The following is a 14,953-nucleotide window of genomic DNA, read 5'->3' as shown; positions in this document are numbered from 1 at the left end:
CGACAATTGGGTTTATTCTCTTTTTCACATCTATTTTTACAAGTTTTCATAGTACAAGTCAACATTTTGCCGTGTTATTTCGTAAAATGAACCGATGATGCCTCGACCATAGTTCGCACAAGAATGATGACGTCACGTTTTCAAATTTCACTTGAGGCCATACGCGAGCACAGCCGGCTCCAATGGAACCGGTATGGGGAGTGGGGATAATACGCTTTTAATCACTTAGGGCAGGTCTACTAATATTCATATGTCTATGGTATGCCCATAATTTTTATTTCTGTAGATTTAAGTGTAAGTGTTTGTTTACAGATTCGGAGGGGAATAATTCCCACAATATTTTCATTGGAGGGGGGTGGCTAGAGAATTTCGGAGAAGAGTAATTCCCCACAATATATTCAAACCATGGGGGGGGGTCATTGAGATATCTCATCACTGGAGTAGTGTTTGCCTCAGACATTCGAATATAATAAATAAAGAATAGTCATGCAAGTTTGGTAAAACATTGTTAATGAGCTTATGGGCGCAAAGCGTTGCTACTGGTATCAAATGTGCAAGTTCCACTTTGGGAATGACTGGTCTTGATGTTTGATCTCATGCGAATTTGGAGTCTTCCATTGGATTGTCGCTTTGTTTCAGGGTCTTATCCAAGCACCATGATTCGTCACCTGTCACGACCTTGGTAAAAAGTTTGGGTCATTTGGAACTCTTTTCATGAAAATCAGCCATCTCAAAAACCTGCCGAAAGGTGGGCTTCTCCAGCGCCATGCTCGGCATACTGACTGGGGAAGGGTAGCTCTGTATATGGTTCTTAACAACTTCTTTCTTCTCAACATTTTAATTCAATTTTGATAAGTATTCTAAAAGAAACTGATAATTTATGGGACCGGTTCAATATTGAGGGTTCCGGTGACATCAAATGAACTGGTTCCAAATAACTGGGACAGGAATATCGACCAACTCTATTGTTCTGACACAAGCGTTATACTTGGTAAATCAACAATGATTATAAAAAAAGTTAACATCAAAATCTAATTTAGAGTCAATTACTTTTGGAAATACATTTAGATAAACAAGGATGGTTTATCTTATTGTAGTTAATAGAGAAAAACTAATTGATGAAGCACAAAAGCGGCTGAAACTCTATTGAAGATTGAGGCGCTCGATTGTGACAGCTCTGCAGAAGAAGCAGTACCGGAACATATAGCAGCAAGTACATTTTGCAAATTCCCAATCTAAGAAATGTACCGAACAGTAGGACCCTGTTATTGTGGTTAAATTACTTCCATGCAGTGTTTGAGCATACTGAGCACTGTTTGAAACCACTAAAAAGAAATTACTCTCGGCGTGTTAAGAGTGGAGTACTTAGTTAAATAATCTGTTAACAAAACTTGATGTTGAGTAGAAAAATTAAGGGGCCGGACTTGGCGGGAAACCAATCGAGTAATCCATTTTGAAGTCGGGATATTCTGTCAAGGAGTCATTGCTGGAGTGGGAGGAAGAGCTGGAGGTGTTGTGGATTCGTTGGAGAGTGTGCCGGTCCACGGTGTACCAGTCCTTGGCCGCCGGGAAGTTGGTGCTCACCGCCGATCCACTGATGGCCTCGGGCCAGTTGAATACGGGGGGAGGGGCAGGTGTGGGGGACGCCCCGTTGGGATTGTTTAAGAAGTTCTGCGAGGGCGGGGGACTCTTTCCCGTCAATTTGGAAACGTCGAAGTTGGAAGACTCCATTCCGTAACCAGGATGCAGGTGATGAGTGGCCAGAACTGGCTTGGGTTTGACTCTCAACAGTTCTTCAGCGAACTCCCGATTCTCTGATCTGTAACTTGCTTCTGTTATTTTTTGGGAAGTAATTTTAGCTTTGTTTCTCATCATGTACCCCACATTGTATTGGACATCGAAAGGTTCAAAATAACTTCCCACATTACTTTTAAAAGGTCGTGAAGAAATGAATTCATTTGAGATGGGGTCATTGCCCCCACTAGCCGCCATCAAATTTTGAGGTACACTTCTAATACTAGAATTGGATGTGGACAATTTAGAAGATATTTTAGTTCCTGCCGTTTTCTGAGAGGTTTTACGGTAGGATAATTGTCTGACATGTTTGGATGTTTGAGCAGAAGTTTTATTCATGATTAGTCTGATGTCACACTCGGAGTGGCTGATGGAGTAGTCCAGGTTGACATCACTGTCACTGGACGAGGTGTCCACATTGTACACCCCCGGGTTGTAGGACTGGCGTCGAAGGTTTCGCGCTTTGATGGACTTGGAACTCAGGACCTTCTGAACAGCGTAATTCGACTTGCAAGGATGTGCCAGAACATTCCTTTCAGAGAAAGATAAGGCCCTCGGGCGGCTAGTGTAATAATCGTTATTAGGGTTTGGAGTTTTGGGTACTTGATAAGCAGAATGAATACTTGTGTTTGAGTTATGCAATGCAGTACTAAAGATCGTTTTACTGTCGAAACCATAATTTTTAGGTGCTGCGACAACGTATTTCTTTCCATCTATTTGTTGAACATAAATGGAATTACCTTCGAAAACACTGTTATTAGGTTTAGCATCAATATTTTTGGTAAAATTATTATTACGACGTTGTGCCGGATCAAAAGCAGACTTCTTTTTTGAGAAACTGTCTGATTTTGGAATACCTTGTAAGTTATTATCATACTGTTGGGCCAACTTACTGGGCGGATCTTTATACAAAACACCATTCTGTAAGCTGCGAGGGCTGTACACATCCAGGTCGTGCTCGTACCCAGTGTTGGCCTTACTTGGCTCGCAGTGCGGCTCAATGACAATGTCATTGCCACTGGGGAACAGAAAGTAGCTGCCGTTGGGGGACTTGACAGACTTGGGGGTCATGCTGGCGTTCCTCGTATTGAATTGAGGGCTGCAAGGGCTGCCCTTGGAATTGAATATTCCCACTTTAGATAAACTGCGGTCAATAGTCTCCAGTAAGTCAAAAGAAGAAGACTTGGTATTACATTCCTTCTCCACGGATCTGCCCCCCTTAGGCGGACCTTTCAGAGAGCTCCGGAATTCAGATGTCCTTTTACTAATTCTTTTCAAGGTGCCACTGTCCTCTGTGATTACAAGAGGGGATTGCAAAATTTCTTCTTCATCTGAGAAAACATTTTTTTTGGATTTCCGGTTTTTATCATTACTTATGCTTTTCAATGAAGACTTTTTAGTTAGAGTATCGTTGTCTGAGATGGTTTTTTCATCGGAATTAATAATGTTTTGCAAACTCTTGTGTTCAGTGGGAAGATGATCCTTCATACCGTGCATGATATCTTCATAGTAGGATTCCTTGTTCAGCGGCGTCAAAGTTCCCTGAGACATTTCACTCAGGTCCGAGTAGGAAGTGATGTTCAGGGGCTTGGACAGCAGTTCCCTAGACTTGGCGAAACAGAACTCGGCCGAGGCCTTGTCCCACAAAGGCAACCTCAGGATGTTGTGTGAAATAGAATCTACATCGTTACTCGTGATGGAGCTCAGTGACTGCAGCGAGCATTGCAACTTCTACTCGCAACCAAACCAAATATATTTCACAATGCAGTTTACCAACATTACAACATATAATAAGGATGAAAATTATATTACGATAGTGACATTGGTGAAGTGGAAAAGGAAAAGCACAAACAAAGGAAAATTAAATCATCACAGAAATTTTACCAAAACAAAGCTCTTCAGTTGGAAGCTGGCAGCTGTGCCTCAAGCCAGTGTAACAATCAGCTTAGCAATTCTCTCTCCTGAGTCCACAACTTCAGTATTTTACTCAACTATGTAAGTATTTAGTAATTAGTTGAAATATCACTAATTATTAAACAAACCACCGTTGTTATTTCATATTGCAGAATCCCCGCATTTTCCCCACAAAATACTTAATCTGTTTTTAATTCTTAGAAATTCCCCACAATTCCCGATTTGGCACCCTGTTCAAAGAGGTTAGATTTTTTAAAAATGATTTTTGGATTTTAATTCTTTTTTTTCCACACCTATAAATTTTGCCAGTTCTTTCCGGTTTTATAAAATGGTCTTGTTTTGCGAATTGATTTTCATTTGATAAATTTTCAATAAAACGCAATGGTTTCAAAAATATGAAAAAAAACCACACAGGATGTTTTAGATTTGGTTAAACCGGAAAAAAATGTTATGCAAGTGGTCTGTTGAGTTATGAAAAAGGAATCCTACCTGGATGTCAGGAACACTTTGAGCTTCTTGGCTGAATGTGCATGTGCGCTTGTCCATTTTGTTACCTGGTAAAAATAATGTTTTCAGAATCAAAGCAATAATTGAAATAGTATACATACATAAGTTACATGTACATACAGGTCAAAATCAACCAAAAGAATAACCCGCCGCTCAATCATCCGACGACTTCTATAATCCGCCTCGTACGTCGAATTCAGTAGTCAGCCACGCGCCTAGACTCGAGCGCCAAGCCAAGTACACTGGGTTATCTTACTCTCAGTTAATATCCGGAATCTAGTTAAGTTTAATTATTGCTTTAGGACATTTCGGTTACTTTAGTATTTTTTTAGTCCTCTGTGAATTCTAACAACTGTGGTATATGTTCTTTGTTTGAATAATTTTATAAAAAGGAATCTTCTCGCATGGTAGCATATTTAATATGAATGCACTATAATCCGCCACTTTCACTAATTGGGCACCTGCCTGGTGTTTGGATTAGTGAGAGAGTACTGTATTAGGATACTTATAAATTTGAAACGATTTATTACACAGAAAGGGAAAGGATATGTGGTATGTCAAAGTTCGCGCACGAAAAATGGTCTGTGTAATTCGAAAAAATTATAATATTATTTCAGTTTGGAGGCCAGGCCACGAAGATAATTGGATTGGAAACATTTACGGTGGTTTTTGAATTAACGAGGTTCTACTGTAATAGCCACTTACCATAAGTGTCAGTCGATTTGGAATCGGTCTTGAATGTGGCGGAGGCGTGGCTGCCGAGAGGAAAGCGGAAGTGGAACTTGGACCTCTCGTTGGGAGTGGTGGGAGTGAGAGGCACCTCTTCTGTTTTGTGTTCCAGGTCTGTCATCGACCTGGTGACCGAGAAACAAACATGTTTTATTAATTTATTATGTCATCTTTGCTGATACATATGTATTATAATCCTTATTCAACTCACTTTGCGGTTAATTCGTTAGCCAAGGCGATTGCTGAGTCCAGCATCTTCTTGTCATGACCTGAGATTTGTTTCACAGATGTTTGCTTCTTCTTGGACAGTGTTGCTGTGTGGTTTAACCTGTACAAACCAAATTTTACTTTTAGCACATCCATAATAATCAAGAATGATTAAGATGAAGATATAGCATTTGACAATATCAATCACAATTTCCTGATCAACAGGACAAAACATTTGGACTGGGTGAAATAAGTCTATTTGGGTGAAAATTTGTTTTTTTTTTTCAATCATAACTTATAGGGATGTGCTTAATAATATTATAAAATAAATCTTCAAAAATTATTTATTTCACATGCTAAATATATGTAGTCCAACAAAAAAGCACAGGAAATATAATTTTCTAGATTTTTATCAATTAAGTTATAATTGAAAAAAAAATACTTTATGATACTTTTAAGCAGACTTATCGTAAATAGGAACTACATATACGACTCAATTGTTCTTGGCATCTTATTATTGTATGGTGTACCGGTATATATTATCGAATGCTTGAAAGTTAGTAATAGGAACAATACGACTCAATTGTACTTGGCATCTTATTATTGTATGGTGTACCGGTACATATTATCGAATGCTTGAAAGTTAGTAATAGGAACAATACGACTCAATTGTACTTGGCATCTTATTATTGTATGGTGTACCGGTACATATTATCGAATGCTTGAAAGTTAGTAATAGGAACAATACGACTCAATTGTACTTGGCATCTTATTATTGTATGGTGTACCGGTACATATTATCGAATGCTTGAAAGTTAGTAATAGGAACAATACGACTCAATTGTACTTGGCATCTTATTATTGTATGGTGTACCGGTACATATTATCGAATGCTTGAAAGTTAGTAATAGGAACAATACGACTCAATTGTACTTGGCATCTTATTATTGTATGGTGTACCGGTACATATTATCGAATGCTTGAAAGTTAGTAATAGGAACAATACGACTCAATTGTACTTGGCATCTTATTATTGTATGGTGTACCGGTACATATTATCGAATGCTTGAAAGTTAGTAATAGGAACAATACGACTCAATTGTTCTTGGCATCTTATTATTGTATGGTGTACCGGTACATATTATCGAATGCTTGAAAGTTAGTAATAGGAACAATACGACTCAATTGTTCTTGGCATGTTTCCAATGTATGATTATTTGATGATTCGACATTTTGTTTCTGCCTACTCTCATTGTTTTTCGCAGCAATATTAGGTGAAAATGTTTATTCAGTTTTATATTTAAAAAAAGACTTTAATATCTATTTATTACCGATTGTGAATGCGTATTACTGATATGTATTGTAAATTTCACGTGTATCAGTGTATCATTAAAATGTATCAGTGCAGATGCCAAAGCAATAACTCTCACAACTCTGTCCTATTCATTCATCAAAATATGAAGTTAAAACACGGAGATATTCATTATTCTATGAGATACAGTACGTATGTAAATTTCTCGTGTATTATTTCCTCAAAACAAGTGATGGACATTTTGTTTTGAGGAAATAATACACGAGATATATTATACGAGTATCGTACCAATCAAGATACCTTTAAAAATCATTATGATAAAGGGTCAAAGACTAATGGGTAAACAAAAACATTGAAAGCTCGCAAATGACAGCGACAGGTTTGACAGTTTTCATGGTTGTGATCTATGGTTATGTTCAAGGTGTTGCCACTTTTGACGATTTAGTTCCGTCTCAAAATATTATTTCTTCTCTAATGACAACTATCTGTATAATATCGTAAGTATGAAAAATGATTGTGTAAAGCGTAATTTTTTCATATGGGTCCCGATATGGGGATCGGTACGTAAAAAGGTATCGAGTAAAGCAGGTATTAGGGTGATTTTTCACAAAAATGGTCCTGTAGAAGTAATCAATATCAAGCAATACAAGTAAGACATTTACGCTTCCATTTCATACTCAATAACAACATTCAAATTGAATACTAAGCGCAGACATTTTTGTCTTCCATTTTGTACTCAATGACAACATTCAAGTTGTACTTTAGAATTATTATGTATTTATCGCTTGCAACTGTGTGTACAGTACCGTAACCTATTTTTTCTTCCCTCTACGGATTGTAAAAGAACCTTGAAGTTGTGATAAATAGTAATGCAGTTGCTGATAGTCATGTACCTCGAGCTCAGTTCAGTGAGTTCATTGCGATGATTGGTTCCCTCGTGGTCCTGCGAGGTGGTGGGGACCTTGCTGTGTCCCCCGAGGCTGTGCCCCCCCAGGCTGTGTCCGCGCAGGCTGCGAAAGATGGACTCCATCTCCTCGAGGAGGGGCTGGCCAAAATCGGCAGAGGGCTTCTGGAAATTACATAATATTTGCACATTAATGGTTTGTAATATTTTACAGACAAAAAATAATTTGAGATCCATTCGTTTTGTAGCTCTAATTTGTTAATAATCCCTAAAAGTGAGATCTTAAAGAAAACGGTTGTCACCAATTTATTACTTAGACCTTCCAACAACTAGACCCCAGACATGCCAATTAAATTAATAATCAGTTCAAAAAAGAATTCCTGAAGAAATTGATTAACCCGTTGTTTATTACGAGGCCCAAATTGTCCCAAATCATCATAATCCGTTACGAGTGCAGGTAGCCTATAGTGTCCCTCAGCGATCTTACATTAGTAAAAGTTAGATATCTCTCTTCGTCTCATGCGAACACTTGTGATTTTTCTATGTCAGAAAGAGAACAAAATAATGTTTCTTATTGTCTTTGTAATGTAAAATCTATTTAGCATAGATATTTTACAAATCCGACCCAAAGTGACGGTTTCATTACGCGCCATTTTCTGACAAAGTCGTTTATCTCTTGACAGTTCCACGCGATAGTAAACAGTTTTTTAGACTTTTTGAGACGGTGGATATCGGCATGATGGAAATCATATTTGATACCACGGACGACGGTAAGAGTGCTAATAAAAATGATTGTAATAGTAAATTTGGGCAATATAAAGCCTAGTTTTTTTTATTAAGATGTATGTATATTGAATTTGTACTTGCTTTCTAATAAATTTGTAATATTTTCAGAATTGATAAGTAACGTCAGTGGCGGTGAAGCTGGCCAGGCGAGCGGCAGTCGCCCAGAAGGTTGCTTTATATATATATACATATATTTATGAAGATACATATACTGAGTTACGTACGTGCTTTCTAATAGTTTGTTGTTTTCTGAAATGGTCGCAGACGTCAGTGTAGGAGAGGCTGGCCAGGCGAGCGGCAGTCGCGCGGCAGGTACATTTATATAAAATTCTACATACATATGTTTATATTTATACATACATTTATGAAGATAATATTTATGTATGTGTGAGTTACGTAATTGCATTGTAATAATTTGTTATGTTTTCAGAATTGACGACAGACGTCAGTGGCGGAGAAGCTGGCCAGGCGAGCGGCAGTCGTGCCGGAGGTACTTTATATGTATATACTTTTTTTAATTATTATTATTCATTAAATGTTTACAAAATAAGACGTCAGTTATGTTTTGTACAATTTCTAGCATTATTTTCAGAGTTCCAGTCCCTTGTGCCACTAGAAGTATCACGGGGGGGGGACCATCACGGAGTAGACGTGAAGGTGGAGATATCATCCGCGACTGTTCTGTTCCTGTTCTCACTAAAATTGCCAATGATGATGAATTGTTAATGTGTAATATATTTCTTTGTGTATATTTTAATAATAAGACAATAATTATTTTGATGACCTTTATTTTCACTTCCTACAATAAAAATCAATTTTGATGTTTTAGGCCAGTGCAATTAGCGCCAAAAAGGGGGTCGCGATCGAAGTAATTCCGGTAGTCCCAATTTTTGTATATGTTATATAAACTGATCCCCTGATGTAAAATCTGAGTTTCCGACCTTGGCGCACCTGTGCTCGCGCCGCCATTTTGAAAAAACTGGCCGAAATCGGGCCAAAATCTAGTTTTTCCCAAATATCTCATTTCCAATGCAAATTTTGGCTAAAGTATATTAACAAATATAATAGAACATAAAATAACCTACAACTTTTGTTAAAACAAATTTATTCTATCTCTAATAGGTACCGAGGTAGAAAGTCGTAAAGGTGCATATATTTTTGAAAAAACAAGTTTTTTGCGCGACTAGGTTTGGTTTTTTATAAATACCTCGTTTCCAGTGGAATTTCATGAAAATTTTATTGAAACCAATTATGGAGAACATAAAATTTCAAAAAAAGCTGTGCAGTTTTTATTTTTATATAGTTTTTTTTACCGATATAAAGAATAAACACATCTAGGTAGGTACGCACAGAAAATCTATCACGGTTTATTATCACGTTATTAGATTTTTGTTTGCATTTTAAAATACATAAATCTATAAATTTAATAGAGGGAACTTCGGTTTGGGGGGGCTACCCCCCACCCTTTTACTCCTCCCCTCCGGTTCCCTTCACAGACAGTTCCATCCTTCGTTGGACTGCTGGATTCGTTTATCTGCATAACATTTGTGAGGGTATCGAGTCATTCTGTGGGATTGAATCAGGAAAGTCAGAGCAACATGTAGAAATGAGGCTTACAAGAATTAAGAGGGATGATCGAGACGTTCAAACTCTCATTGATTGGTTTGCTTACTTCCTAAAACAAACGTGATTATGTCTATTAGCAGTGGCACAATCGGGGATAGCAAAGTCACTTGTCACATGGCTGAAAAGATGGGGAAATTAACTATGTCTAAAGTTATCAACCATAACTTTGGAAACCTACACTTAAAACGTAATGATGCGATAGTTTCTCTTGCGGCGGTGACCAGCAGTGTCAAAAATCAGGGTGTGACTATGGCAATAGATCCATTAATGCTATTCAATATGAACTCTCTCCTGTACCATTGTCTCTTTTCTCAGAGGAAGGCATGCGCAAAGGAATGAAGTCTATATTTTATTCATCATTCAACCCTCTACCAAATAAAACAGAACTGGGAAGCAGTAAAATACACGTAATTGATGGAGGATATTTACTGCACAAAGTTGTATCGGGTCGTGCTCAACCTTTTTCAGTAATTTTCCAGCAATATGTCAGGTATGTACAAAATCATTATGGATCCAATGCAGTAGTGGTATTCGATGGATACCCAGATTCTATGGAAAATAAAAGCACTAAAGGGGTGGAAAGGGCACGGCGTGCCAGAGTTACAACTTCTGCTGAAGTTTTGTTTTTTGAAAGCATGTTTGGCTAGCGTGTGCGGCGTGTACTTACCTGTATAACGGCCAATAAATGTGTATAGTGTAGGTTGTGATAAAGTGAAACAGATGTAATTGATAATTTAAGTTTATTGCAAACACGTTACACTATTACACGATTTGAATATCAGAAGGATTTAGTAGGAATCAAGAAATGTCGACCGCCAAGGTAGATCAGAGAAACAAGAATGCTCGTCGGTAATGAATTGGCAGCGAGCTCTGTTTCACGTCGGGTTGCCATCCGTGAAACAGTGTTTCCGTATTAAAATATTATTTTAGGCTGGCAGACAGTTCTTGCCCCCACACATGCACCCACAAGTGCCACAGGAAAAGTTTCTGGGAAATGAGAAGAACAAGTCTCGTTTTATTTCCCTACTCAGAACCTCATTTGCACGATCCCACATAACGACAGTACAAGCTGAAGAGGATGCTGACATTCTCATAGTGAACACAGCAAATTCGTTGTCATCTCAACATGATGTAGTGATAATCGTTGGTCAGGATATTGATCTGCTGGTACTCCTCACAGCTCTCTCACCTCCCAACGTATATTACCAAAAAGTTGGAAAAGGTAAATCACCTAACGCGTTGTACTCGAACAAATGTTTTAAACACATTGAAATAGTTGAAAACATTTTATTCCTTCATGCCATACCTTCAAGGCAAACACAAATTTTGTAATATTCTTCTCAAGAACCACTCAGTGAATGAACTTGTTCGTGTATTTCAAGACCCAAAAGCAAAGACAGAAACAATCACTTTGGCTGCCTAACAACTATTTGCACTTTTGTATGGCGGCAACGAGAAATCAAATTTGGAAAATTTAAGGTACATAATTTTTGTCAAAGGAGTAAAAAAGAACAAATTCAATTCACACCAAAGATGCAGTCCAGCAACACGCTTCAAGAACATACTTGCAAGTGCAGACTTGGCTTGGTCACGATAAAGATCCGACTGAATGGGGGTGGAAAAAGCATGCTGTTGGGTTACTTACTCCAGTAACAATGTTGAAGGAAGCTGCACCTCAGGCCTTGCTGAACTTCATATCATGTCAATGCAAAAAAGGTTGCGCTGGAAAGTGCACCTGCAGAAAGTCGGGTTTGAAATGTTCCCTACTCTGCATTCATTGGAATGGCAACTCCTGCGAGAATGCTGTAGAAGCCTTCGTTGATGACGATGACGAGGAATATGATGACCCAGTCGCCACAAATTTGGGTGATAAGACAGATGAAGAAGCTATTCAGGGGCAGAAGTAAGAAACTATAGTCAAGGGCTCGTACTTCTTTCTAAACTGATCTACCATTAATTTTATTTTTTGTTATGCTGACAACTTAACTAATAAAGAAAAGAATGTCAATAAATGTTAATTTTACGAAAATACCAATTTTTTATCTTTTTTTATGTACCTTATCATCTTAATTGTATTAATAATCTTAAATGTATGTTGTGATTACGTTGATAGGCATGTCAGACCAAGCTGCGAGCACAAATGTAGTGGCTTGGCCAATTTTAGTGGTCTTCCCATTGGGAATGTATGGCGACTGATATGCTGAAATAGTCTATCTACTATATCTATAGCTAGGTCTGACACAGGCATGACGATTGTTGTCAACGTACGTGTTCTTAGAACAATAATTGTTAAAGAAAAATAAAATCAAGGAATGCCAAGTTTAAAACACCTAACCTCTGTTTCAATTTTTGGCCTGGTTTTGGTGGATTAGAGTTTGGATACGTAATAGAGATAAAAAAACATAAATTATATACCTATTTCTTTAACAAAATTTTATTTTCTAAAAAATTATTATCAATAAATTTTTCACAAAATTGTACTGGAAACGAGGTATTTATAAAAAACCAAACCTAGCGCGCAAAAAACTTGTTTTTTCAAAAATATACGCACCTTTACGACTTTCTACCTCGGTACCTATTAGAGATAAAAGAAATTTGTTTTCACAAAAGTTGTAGGTTATTTTATGTTCTATTATACTTGTTAATAAACTTTAGCCAAAATTTGCATTGGAAATGAGATATTTGGGAAAAACTAGATTTTTGCCCGATTTCGGCCAGTTTTTTCAAAATGGCGGCGCGAGCACAGGTGCGCCAAGGTCGGAAACTCAGATTTTACATCAGGGGATCATTTTATATAACATATAAAATAATTGGGACTACCGGAATTACTTCGATCGCGAATCGCTAATTGCACTGGCCTATTTCACATCTTGCCAGGCGTTCAGTGATGGCTATTTTTTTATTTTCTTTTCGTATGGCTCGAATAAATCAAAAAATTTTTAAATTTTGGTTACCTTCGCAAAGGACGTCCCGATGGTTATAACGGCTATTTTGTTGTTATCTTATTGTTATGGCTTCTTTCTGTATTGCTTCTTTTTGTATTCTGTGTTATTTTTTAACAAAGTTTTTTTTAAATTAATCTTTGCTATAATATATCTAAATGTAACTGTCCTAAAACAGGAATATATTCATAGTTGGACGGTCAAAGCACTACCACGGTTTTGTTAACAGGTAATGTTGAGGAATGTGAATTTACAATTAGTGCGATGCCTATCTACGCTGAAAACACGGCTCCTATGTTCAGATATATTATTATTGAGCTGAAATAAATTATATTTTTACTATAATACTAAATGCTAAATCAATCTGTAGTTTTACTCAGAGTTGCATGTACTATAATATATGTATACTTTTAGAGGTGTCAATAATAATATTCTGTATTTTTACAAAAATTTGTAATAATCTTTATCCATTGTTATAATTTACGTGTAATCTATCTCATGTAACTTTTATGCTATTTTATATTGTGTTTCTCTCTTATATATATTGTATATAATCGATTTGTCTAAAAATAAAATATAATTCCATGATTTTGAACAAAGTTATTGATTTATTTCATTATGTAAAAAAGGCAAGATCTGTACTGAATAAGTGTGTGTTATAACAGTGTTGTGCATTGTTTAATTCTTCTCTGCCTATCCCTGTGGAGAAATGGTGACGGCGGAGGCATTATAAATAAATAGTTATATCATAATCAAATTATAATAAAAAAAATTTTTTATTCATCTTATGTACTTATATATTGTTATCAAGGTAAATTTGTAGATCTTCATTTTAATTAAAAAATTTACACGTATATAAACGAATTTATACAGTAGAACCTCGTTAATTCGAAATCCACGGGACATCAAAAATCAAATTTCGAATTCCAACGTAATTCGAAATTTTATGAAAAAAAAAATAAATAAATGCGCCGAAAATCGATTTTCTCGGCCGCCTCTTCAAATCCGGATGGTATTTTAGTTGTAAATTCGTATTAATACCAATTATTTATTTATTTTCGCGGCTGATTACCGTAGCGGCGGGCCCTTTAAATTCAGAAATTCGCAATAAAAATGCTATATATTTACGCGTAAATCGAGATTTCGCTGCCGATTTCGGTCGCGGCCAACCCTTTAAATTGAGATATTCGTAAAAATACGATATATTTCCACGAAAATTGAAATTTCGCGTCCGATTTCCATCGCGGCGGGCCCTTTAAAATTCAGATATTCGAAATGAATTCGTAAAAATACGTTATATTTACGCGCAAATCGAGATTTCGCGGCCGATTTCCGTCGCAGCGGGCCATTTAAATTCAAATATTCGAAATAAATTCGTAAATATATGATTTACGCGTAAATCGAAATTTCGCGGCCGAGTTTCGTCGCGGCCGACCCTTTAAATTCAGATATTTGGTGTAAACTCGTAAAACTACGACATATATCCGCGTAAAACGTATTTTCTCGGCCCTTCAAACTCGGATATTCGAAATAAATTAGAAAAAGTATGACATTCCAGTGTAAATCGATTCACATTTACAAAATAATAACACTAATTAGGACGATGTATAACCACGTAAAAATACATTTTTCGGCGTTTTACCGCCACGGCTGACTTTTAGATTCAGATTTACGAAATATAATGATTAATTTTCGCAAAAATCAATTTTTTTCGAATTACATGAACAAATTTTAAATTTAAAGACAAAAATAAATTTCGAATTACGAATTAACGAATTTCGAATAAAATAAAATTTTGTATGAAAAAATTTTTCCGCGGAAATTTTTTTGGTGAAAATTTCGAATTACGCGTTTTTTCGAATTATCGGGGTTCGAATTAACGGGGTTCTACTGTAATCAACTTTATGTAAAAAAGTCCCGTTTTCGCACAAGAGTCGATTATGTTTAAAAATTAGCTTACCGCCCATCCCTAAAATGACACAAAATGACAGTTGTCTTTGGAATGCTGTCCGTTACAGATGCATTACTGTTTCATTATATACGAATTTGTTTTTACGTTTTGAAATCCGCTTTATTATATTTAGAACTCAATTTAACAATAAGTTTTAATAACTAACTAACTAACCATCACGCCGTTTCCCCGCAGGGGTAGGCAGAGAGGACGGACCGCCAAACAACTCGGTCTTGGCACACACTCCTTGCCTCATTCACATTCATACATCGTCTCATGCA

At 36.8% G+C, this 14,953-nt stretch overlaps 1 protein-coding gene across 3 annotated transcripts in view; it reads right to left on the bottom strand.

Moving 5' to 3' along the window:
• Ack-like (activated Cdc42 kinase-like) overlaps nt 1-14,953 on the bottom strand; it is a 52,205-nt gene that overhangs the window by 12,356 nt on the left and 24,896 nt on the right. For 2 of the 3 annotated variants that reach the window (XR_016305185.1, XM_089649868.1), the window contains exons 15-18: nt 7,357-7,532; nt 5,156-5,272; nt 4,921-5,069; nt 4,198-4,262 (exon numbers count right to left, since the gene is read on the bottom strand). Coding sequence is in view for 2 of the 3 variants with exons in the window: in XM_089649868.1 (XP_089505994.1) it covers nt 4,198-4,262; nt 4,921-5,069; nt 5,156-5,272; nt 7,357-7,532 (507 nt within the window). In the remaining variant the exon portion in view is untranslated. Of the gene's footprint in view, nt 1-1,401; nt 3,526-4,197; nt 4,263-4,920; nt 5,070-5,155; nt 5,273-7,356; nt 7,533-14,953 lie in introns of those variants that run through there. The other variant, XM_089649867.1, reaches the window with a different exon arrangement.

This window comes from Hesperophylax consimilis, chromosome 31, assembly GCF_061612785.1.
Source record: "Hesperophylax consimilis isolate HC1 chromosome 31, BYU_Hcon_1.0, whole genome shotgun sequence".
Taxonomy (NCBI): Eukaryota; Metazoa; Arthropoda; class Insecta; order Trichoptera; family Limnephilidae; genus Hesperophylax; species Hesperophylax consimilis.
This window is presented reverse-complemented; position numbering and strand designations above follow the sequence as displayed.